The sequence below is a fragment of the Crocuta crocuta genome, unplaced genomic scaffold, assembly GCF_008692635.1.
Source record: "Crocuta crocuta isolate KB4526 unplaced genomic scaffold, BGI_CrCroc_1.0 scaffold636, whole genome shotgun sequence".
NCBI classification, from domain to species: Eukaryota; Metazoa; Chordata; class Mammalia; order Carnivora; family Hyaenidae; genus Crocuta; species Crocuta crocuta.
The window spans coordinates 1807087-1816625 of NW_027530380.1; the positions used below are offsets into that span (position 1 = coordinate 1807087).

The following is a 9539-nucleotide window of genomic DNA, read 5'->3' on the forward strand; positions in this document are numbered from 1 at the left end:
TTGTGTTTGTAACTGTGTGTGTGATTGTACATGTATACACATGTAGCGATGTGCATGCACGTGTGTGTGCACTTGTGCATGTGCCGGTGTGTGTGTGCGCGCGCACTTGTGAGCATTTGTATCAGGGAGCAGGCCCATGTGGTCCTCACGCACTCACGCATCATCTCCTACTAATATCTGCTACTCTAGGTGATGAGCTGTTTCTTAATCTCCTGAGTTTACATTAAATATTCATCAATGAGATGATTCCATTTGTGCTGTTAATATCTCTGCATTACACTGTACTCCCGCTGCTTCTAAGGTTTTGGTTGGCTCCTAGAAAGAGGAGTTTCTCTAGATCATTAAAATCTATACGTGAAACTATATCGAGTAGGATTACTCTGTGCCTTTCTGCCTGATAGCTCAAAGTACTTGAAGAAAATCAGACATTGTTTCCTTAGGTTGGAGCCTTTCAGAAATGTTCTCCAAAGGCAATATTAGCTGGTGTTAAAAAAAAAAAAAAGACCTCTATGTAGGAGAAAATGAGACTCACCAGGAAGTTCATTCCTGGTGAATACAGTGTTACACTTTATTAATGGTCCACTGTAAGTCTCTCTAGATCCCTTAACAAACATCTATTTAAATAAAAATAGTATCAGGGCACCTGGGTGGCCCAGTCGGTTAAGCATCCGACTTTGGCTCAGGTCATGATCTCATAGGTCATGAGTTCGAGCCCCACATCAGGCCCTGCTGACAGCTTAGAGCCTGGAGCCTGCTTCAGATTCTGTGTCTCCCTCTCTCTCTGCCCCTCGCCAACTCGTGCTTTGTCTCTCTCTGTCTCTCAAAAATGAATAAACATTAAAAAAATATATCCTGACATTGAAAGTTTTGATATACGTTGTCATTTTCCCGGGATAATGATCTATTTAATGCTGCTATTTCAGTGTCCCCTTCCTCCCTGCGTTCTTCCCCTGTGCTTCTCCTAAGGAGTGTTTACTGTTCTCAAACCCTAGATGCGTCTGCCACCAGAGTGGGGCGTCGGCGCAAGTCGCTCCCGTGCCACAGAGCATGGCCTGGGAGTGCTCCTCGCAGCTGCCCTCCCGCCCTGCACGGCCAGACCGCACCCGGCCAGCGCACGGTGCCCAGCCCGCAGCATGCCCTGAGCAGCTGCCTCTGGTGAGTGTCCGCCGTCCTGCAGGCAGGGCCACCTGCCCGGTGTGGGGACAGTGGGCCCGGAGGGTGCTTTGCCAACAGAGTGGGAAAAGGAAGAGAGCAAAAAGGAAAGACATCGAAGCCCCGAGGGGGCCCTGTTCCGTGGTGCTTCTGAGGTAGACCAGGAGGGTGGTCCACGAGCATGCCTGCGAGCATGTGGTCCTCAGTGGCCCTTCCTGTGCTTGTGACGCAGAGGCCAGATGCCACAAGAGGTTTTCTCTTGACGTCGTGTCTAAATAGCGAAATGCTTGCNNNNCGCGGTGGGGGGGGGGGGGGAGGTGCTGCCCCTCGCTGATGCTGGGGGGGAGGAGCCTGCTCACAGTCGGGGACCAGGGAGGGGCCGCCTAGAGGCTGCCCCCAGACCAAAAACAAGACTGTCGCCTCTGTTCTGCCCGAGGAACCAAAAAGAAAGAGGAAATTGTTGGCCACAGCGGATCAGTCCCTCCCCACCGTATCAGCTCTGAAGTTCACTAAGGGCTAGAGCAGCGTTGGCAGACTATGGCCCGAGGGCCAAGTCCCGCCTGGCTGCCTCTTTTTGTACATAAAGTTTTATTGGGCCGCAGCCACGCCCACTCTCAGGTCCCCAGCGGCTCCTGCTGCCACAGCAGACCTGAGTCCCTGAGACAGAGCCCATGTGGCCCCCGAAACCTAAGACATTTGCTGTCCAGCTCTTTACTGACAAAGTTTGCTGACCCTGCCCTAGGGATGGGCAGCGAGGGGGACAACAGAACATTCAGGAAGCCCAGGTCTCAGCACCACCCCACCCCAGCAGACCCCCCGACCCTGGCCTCATACGGGGACCAGGCTGAGTTCAGCAGTGGGAGCATTTCAGATGCGTTCAGTGGACGTGACTGGCCAAAGAAAGAGCCATTTAAATACATTTATTTACCGAGAGCCCAGCTGCGCGGCCTCAGCTCGTGGGGGAGGATGAGTTCTTTGTTCCTGAAACCTTCTAGTTTCAATTCTTGCCTCTCACGATATTGTGATTTTCTTCTGATTCTTCCCTCCCCACCCCACCCCCACTGGTTTCTGTCAGAACAAAGAATGCCTTTTGCATTCTAGAAAACAGATGCAAATCTATGGTTTGTGGGGCTAAGTCCTCTAAACCTGGAAGCTACCAGAGGCCTTACGGACAGTGTTGGATGGAAGGTGCAACTTAAAGCTAGAAGAAAGCTGGGGACTCCCGCAAAGGGGCGAGAAGCATCGAGGAATGCGCCAGCCGTCTGGAAGAGTTTGTCCTCGACGGACTTTCCCAGTCACCAGGCCTTTTCACAGCAAGCTCCTAGCTCGTGGGAGGCAGAAAGACACCATGTGACCACACACCCCTTCCTGCTGCCCAGGGCCCGCGTTGCGTAGCCCCCCGCAAGGCTGGAAGTGCTTGCTGGGGTGGATCAGAGCCTGCGGGGATTTCACGTGCCCGGTGCAGTGCAGGTGGGGCCATCGGAGAGAGTCAGCAGGGCCAGATTTTGAGGGCCACCTTGGCCATGGTAACGAGCTTTGGGATACCATGGGTTTAAGCAATGGAAGCAGGGTCACCTTGGTGGGTTACAAGGATCTTTCTGGAAGCTGTGGGGTGGCATGTGGATCGGGGCCGGGATGGGATGCTTGAAGGTGATTCATTCGTGACTCGGGGCTGCTAGGAAGACCGTGAGCCCGCCCCGCTCACCAGCAGCCGGCCTGGTTGTGGGGCCACGGAGTGCAGTGAGTAGCGTCCCTGCCGGGCAGGGAGTTGATCGGGACGTTTTCACGTGGCCCAAGGGCTCCCTTCCGTGATGTTCTGTGCAACTCAGAACTTCATGGCGAGGTCCAGTGGAAAGACCAAAGGCCTCGGGTGTCTTCAGGCAGGACTGATTTCGGAGGTGCCCTTAGGAGCCCCAGGCTCATTGCCTGCCCTCCAGCTCCCAGCATGCCCGGGGTCTGCTTGCCCTGTGCCCAGATCAAGTGTTCAGTCACGGGACCAAGCTCAGGCCTGCAGGGGCTCCCCCGCACATCCCAACTGCCCAGTGGTAGCCTGCCAGTCTCTGGGCTGGTCCCAGGTCTCGGCACACCATCCCCCTGCTTCTGGCCTTGATGCTCCCGCTCGCCTCCCCCACCCCTTCTCCACCAAGTGGCTCCCATCCATCTTTCAGAACACAGCCCACTGTCGCTTTCCTAGGAAGCCTTCCCTGGCCACACCCCTCCTCCCACCAGAACTCAGGGCCTCCACACAGAGGGCCAGCCTCCAACTTACGCGTCAAGGCCTTCCCATGTGCCACACCCTTCCTGTTTCCCAGCACGCAATCACACCTCTGCTCTTTGTGTGCAGCAACTTGCGGTGACCTCTTTTCTGTGTCTCCTACTGTGTGGCAGGCTCCCTGGAGGAAAGAGTTGTATGGCTTTCATCTTTTTGTTCTAGGTGTACTGCTCAGCACATGAGGAGGTGGATGGATGGATGGATGGATGGATGGGTGGATGGATGGATGTGGTGGGTGGGTGGGTGGATGGATGGATGGATAGGGTGTGGGTGGATAGATTGATGGATGGAATGTGGATAGATGGATGGATGAGGTGGGTGGATAGATTGATGGATGGATGGAGTGAGTGGATAGATGGATGGTTGGTCAATAGGTGGACAGAGGATGGATGGATGAATGGATGGATGGGGTGGGTGGTGAATGGGTGGATGGATGGATAGATGTGGTAGGTAGACAGATCGATGAATGGAAGGGTGGATGGATGGATGTTGGCTGGGTGGATTGATGGATGGGTGGGTGGATAATAGATGGGTGAATGAATGATACATGATGGTTAGATAGATGAATGGGTGATGGCTGCCTGGCTAGCTAAAGATATCTCCTATGGGAAAGGTGTGGTCAGCCATCATGGGCTGCACAGAAGTGTGTTAGGCCTGATATGTGACCTTGGCCAGACTTGGCGATCGAACGGCCTTGGCCCTGTGAGTGTGGTGAGTGCTCTTTCCCACCAGAAACTCTGGGTGGGAGAAGCACTTGGAAGATTGAGACATGGAGTGAAGTTGGGTCAAGGAGTGCTTTGAGCCGATCAAATACAGGCAGTGGGCACATCACCAGACCACTATGGTTGGGACGTACCTCAGTCTCCCTGGGTGCCGGGCCCTGGCTGGAACACTCAGCTCAGTTTGCGCCCTGGACCTTCCAGAAGCCTCCATGGCAGTCACAGTGCCGTGTCCCATGTCCCAGGTGAGGCTGTGCATTACTGACCAGATGCCTTCTTTCTTGACCGCAGATCCTTGAGCCCAGCAGCAGGGAATTGGTAGCAGCCTGAGGAGTGGCCAGCTGGGAGCCTCAGGGACCGCCCGGCCTCGCTCCTGGCTCACCCACAAGATGTGGACAGCCCTGTTGCTCGTTTGGATTTCCTTGTCCTTATCTGAAAGCCAAGTCCAGTCCCAGGATTCACGTAAGTGAGAAGGCCATGTGGTTGCCGGTCAGGCCTGCAGTGGTCCCAAAGCACTCTGAGCCCAGGGAACATGTGTGCAAGCCTAGGCCAGCGAGTTGGGAGCCCCGGAGCCGCCCAGGTGCTAGGCCGGGGAGGGCCGTCAGGCCAGGCTTCTCTGAGGACTGGGCCGCTGAGCCCTGAGAGGGTTACTTGCTTGGCCCTGCAGAATTTCCTCTATAAACCCAAAGCCGTCACTGAGGAATTCGTCTGTTCATACGTCAAATATTTCACTACAGTCCCGCTCTGTGCCAGGCACTGTTCGTCTCCAGGAATTCCTGCCGCAGATCCTTTCCTAAAGCCAAGAATTCCTCTATGATGTGACCATCTGCACGTGGTTTGTCTGCTTTGTGAACCTGGGTGTGTGTGTGATGGGTTTTGTCAATGGTGAATCACACCTCGAGGGTGAGACTTTCACTCTGATGTTTGGGGAATTGGATCAAAGAAGGATCAAGCTCTTGAGCCTTAGATGGGCTCAGGGTTCAGAGGGGAAGGGAGTTTTTACTCAGAGTGCCAAGCACCTCTCTGTGGGCGACGGGCAGCAGGCTCAACGCGTGCGGGAGGAGACCGGAGGGAAGCTTGCTCCCAGGTCTCACTCTCCCTGCGCTGGGGAGGAACGCCCCCCAGGCCAGGCCAGCGGGCAGGAAATTAAGACGCTTACTGAATAATTCCCCAGCACGTGATGGACAGTGACTGTATCTTTTTCTCCCTTTTCTGACTAAGGGCACTTAGTCTCCAACCAGACGGCTAACTCGGCCCAGAATGCATCGGTGACGACAGCTGCAAGAGGCCTCAATGGGACGTCTGGGACCATGACCGTGCCTCCTGTCACACTGACCACAGGGACCCTGGTGGCCGACCCCAGCACTCCTGCAGCCACAGCAGGGAGCACCTTCAGGACAGACACAGGTGTGGAAGGTGCCTCTGACCCAGTAGCCCCGGGGGGACCCTCACCAGCGGCCCCGGCGTCCACATGGCGGACTTCAGCCCCTACCGCCGCTCCTGGCACCCCCACGGCAGCGCCCACAGCGGCGGCTCCCGATGTTCGGACCACAGCTGGGGCCACAGCGAGTGCCAGCAGCCCGACAGGCACACACGGCCCTTCCACGGCCCGGCCCACACGCCCCCTGAGTCACCCCGCAAGTCCCCCAGCACTTAACGTGTCCACACAAGGCCCCACCGTCCAGACGTCGACAGCCCGGCCTACGACTGGCACAGCAAGCGGGCCCACATCTCCCCTCGCCAGCACAGTCCCAGAGCCCACCCTCGGATCCACGGCTCCCGCGTCCACGACGTCAGTGACCACCGCCAAGACGCAGGCCCCGGAGCTGGCTGCCAGCACTGTACCGACACCTGACCCCGGCCCGCCCCCCAGGGTGGAGTCCACGTCCCCCACGACGCAGCCAGGCCCCGCTCCGTCCCCCCGGGGAGCTGCGGGGCCAAGCGGCACGCCCCCAACTCCAGAGCAGGTGCGACCCGAAACCCCGCCTGGTGCCGCTTCCACCACCCCGACCCCCGGGAGTTCAGGGGGGGCCTCCAAGGTGCCAGCCTCAGCCCTGTGCCCGCTCGGCACGCAGGGCCCGTACCTGGTGGTCACCACTGAGCCCCTGGCCCGGGCTCTGGTGAACACAAGCTTCCTCCTGGCGGTGCTCTTGCTCGGGGTGACGCTCTTCATCGTGGCGCTGGCCCTTCTGCTTCTGCAAGCCTACGAAGGCTACCGCAAGAAGGAGTACACGCAGGTGGACTACCTGATCAACGGCATGTACGCGGACTCCGAGATGTGAGGGGCCCACCCCGCCTTCCATTTCGCCTCTGAGGCCAAACCAAGTGCTTCCAGATTCTTTGGGTGCAGGTAGGACGTACGCCGGACGCCCAAACGCACCGACTTGCCGTCGGCCGGACTCCGCGAGCACGCCAGAGTTGCTTTGTTCATATTTATTTTTGTAAACGATCATGTTAACGGAGCAGGCAGCGGCCCCGTGTGGGCAGGCCCGGCCCGGCCCCGGTGGCCATCCTGCCCGGAATTAAAGCAACAACCGCTTTGCATTCAGACCCGTGTGTCCCCGTTTGTGACGCCGCGTCCCGTCCACCACTGTGCCCCAGGGTGGGGGTGGGGTGCTTGACTGTGACATCGGCCCTGGGTCCACCGTGTCTGCGCCGCTCCCGGGGGCTTCGCTCTGACTCCCAACGCTGCCCAGCACTCCGGGGGGTGGGGGGGCGGTCTTGGGCGTCTCTGGCACCACGTGGGCCAAAAGGACGGAGCCTTTTTCTTTTCTTTTTTTTTTTTTTTAATTTATTTCTGAGAGAGAGAGACAGCGTGAACAGGGGAGGGGCAGAGAGAGGGAGACACAGAATCCAAAACAGGTTCCAGGCTCTGAGCTGGCAGCACAGGGCCTGACATGGGGCTCGAACCCACGAACTGTGAGATCATGACCTGAGCTGAAGTCAGATGCTTAACCGACTGAGCCACCCAGGCGCCCCGGACGGAGCCTTTTTCACAGACGACGCTCTTCCAAGGTGCTCAGGGGCACAAGCTTAGAGCCGGATTTGGGCACGAGAGAGCTGAATCCAACGTGGAGAACACACGTGAGCCCCACACTGTGGCTGGGTCGGCCTGCACCTGCTCCCCACCCAGGCCAGAGCGCTCCCAGGGCAATCTCTCTGGAGTAAGGTGACGTCCCTGGGCTCCCCTGTTCCAAACAGCCCTCAGAGCCGATGCTAAGTTCCCGTCGGGCCAGTCGCGGCCCCCGTGCCTGACGTGCTAACCCACTTAGCCCCCACCTCAACCCCAAGAGAGAAGCAGCGCGATCCCTGTTTAAAAGGTTGGGCCACTGAGGCACGAAGGAAGGGGAGACGTACTCACACCCCGAGGGCCAGAATCAGGGTGAAACCCTACCTACCACTCACCTGCCCAGGTTGAACGTGGCCTTGAGTCTTTCTCTGCCTACCTGCCCAAGGCAGTGAGAGCTGTGTTCCCAGACCAAGTGTGCAGCTCCTAACTGTGTGACTTGGAGCACGTGTGGAATATTCTGGAACACGGCTCCTCCATCTATGAAATGGGGAGACATAGAATAATCTGTTGTGGACCCAGGGCTGTGGGGCCTGGCTTTGTTGGCGGAGGGGAGTCAACTCTTGCTTCTCAAGTGCTCTGAACCCTGAAGAAACCATTAAAAATTTTTTTTTAATGTTTATTTAGTTTTGAGACAGAGAAAGTGAGAGACAAAGTGCAGAGGGGCAGAGAGAGGGAGACACAGAATCCAAAGCAGCTCCAGGCTCTGAGCTGTCAGCACAGAGCCTGATGCGGGGCTTGAACCCATGGACTGCGAGATCATAACCTGAGCTGAAGTTGGATGCTTAACCAACTGAGCCACCCAGGCGCCCCCAAGAAGAGACCATTTTTGACTCAAGTCCCCAGTTTCTGAACACAGAGATCTGAGGCAGCCCTGGACATCTAGCTTCTCTTCATTCAAATTCTGCCTCCTCCAAAAGAACTTCTTGTTTTTTTATGTTTGTTTATTTTTGAGAGAGAAACAGAGCATGAGTAGGGGAGGGGCAGAGAGAAAGGGAGACGCAGAATCTGAAGCAGCTCCAGGCTCTGAGCTGTCAGCACAGAGCCCGACGCAGAGCTCCAACTCACAGACCGTTGAGATCATGACCTGAGCCAAAGTCAGATGCTTAACCGGCTGGGCCACCCAGGCGCCCCCAGAAAGGACTTCTAAGGGCCCATAATAAAAGACAAAGATAGTCAACTCCCAAACAACTTGAAATCGCATAGGAGCCAAAGACGGAGAAATCTAGAGTGGGGAGAAAGGATGAGAACGTCCACATGGTCCTCACCTGTCTTCCAGCTCCATCCGGTCTCCTCCGTCTGTCTGTCCTCGCTGGTCTGTCCGGCAGCCCCCTTTCTCCACTCAGGCCTCCACCGGTCTCCGAGCCACGCTGTGTGTCCCAACGGCTGGGCTCCAACCAGCCTGTGCCCCTTGTGTCTACCTTCCCCAGAGGACGCCGCCACACGCCCGAGCTCATCTGCCTCTGTGATCACGGGTGCCGGCGCTGGCTGTCCCCAGAAGCGCGCCTGTTCCATCCCTGGCTCCCCTGAGAGCAGCCTCCATCCCTCCTTCCTTGGGGATCATATTTCTGACCATCCGCTGTTCTCCCAGGGAGGGGGGAAGGGGCGCAGGTGCCTCAAGCTCAGAGCCCCCGGAGCGTGTGGAGTCCTGTGCTTCAGCCTTCAGTCCCATCAACCACCCCACATATGCTTTTGATTTTAAGATTTCGTTTATTCATTCATTCATTCATTCATTCATTCTTTATTTATTTATTTATTATTTATTTTAATGTTTAGTTTTATTTTTGAGGAAGCACGAGTTGAGGGAGGTGCAGCGAGAGATGGGGACAGAGAATTGGAATGCAGGGTTTGAACTCACCAACCGCGATACCATGATCTAGCCGAAGTCACGTGCTCCCCTGACTGAGGCAGCCAGGCGCCCCTTTAAGATTTGGGTTTGTTATTTTTTTTAAATATTTTTATTTATTTCTAGGAGAGAGAGACAGCGTGAGCAGGGGAGGGTCAGAGAGAGGGAGTCACAGACTCTGAAATAGGCTCCAGGCTCTGAGCTGGCAGTCAGCACAGGGCCCGACGCGGGGCTCGAACCCACGAACCGCGAGATCATGACCTAAGCGAAAGTCGGACGCTTAACCGGCTAAGCCACCCAGGCGCCCCTAAGATTTGGTTTTTAAGTGATCTCCACACCCAACGTGGGGCTTGAACGTGCAACCCCGAGATCAGGAGTCGCGTGCTCCACTGGCTGAGACAGCCGGGCGCCCCGTCCCCACGTATCCTTATGAACGGGCTCCGGCTGCTGCTGCCCTGCGGGCCCCCCCTCCCCAGCCCCCGC

General features: G+C 56.7%; 1 protein-coding gene across 3 annotated transcripts; it reads left to right on the forward strand.

Annotated features, from left to right (window-relative positions):
- The first annotated feature begins 996 nt into the window (after positions 1 to 996).
- Positions 997 to 6693, forward strand: CUNH11orf24 (chromosome unknown C11orf24 homolog). 3 transcript variants are annotated; one of them, XM_077766544.1, is made up of 4 exons: positions 997 to 1155; positions 2228 to 2678; positions 4435 to 4605; positions 5365 to 6693. In XM_077766544.1, the coding sequence occupies exons 3-4, from the start codon at positions 4533 to 4535 to the stop codon at positions 6423 to 6425; spliced, it is 1134 nt and encodes a 377-aa protein (XP_077622670.1). In that variant the 5' UTR covers positions 997 to 1155; positions 2228 to 2678; positions 4435 to 4532; the 3' UTR covers positions 6426 to 6693. The 3 variants fall into 3 exon arrangements, with proteins under 3 accessions (XP_077622670.1, XP_077622668.1, XP_077622669.1); XM_077766542.1 differs by lacking the exon at positions 2228 to 2678; XM_077766543.1 differs by lacking the exons at positions 997 to 1155; positions 2228 to 2678 and adding an exon at positions 3297 to 3560.
- Positions 6694 to 9539: the final 2846 nt, after the last annotated feature.

Excerpts from the sequence above, each read along its gene's own strand:
- CUNH11orf24 (XM_077766544.1), top strand. The coding sequence starts at position 4,533 with ATGTGGACAGCCCTGTTGCTCGTTTGGATTTCCTTGTCCTTATCTGAA. Across the intron at positions 4,606-5,364 it reads AGTCCAGTCCCAGGATTCAC|GGCACTTAGTCTCCAACCAG; the intron begins GTAAGTGAGAAG and ends TTTCTGACTAAG.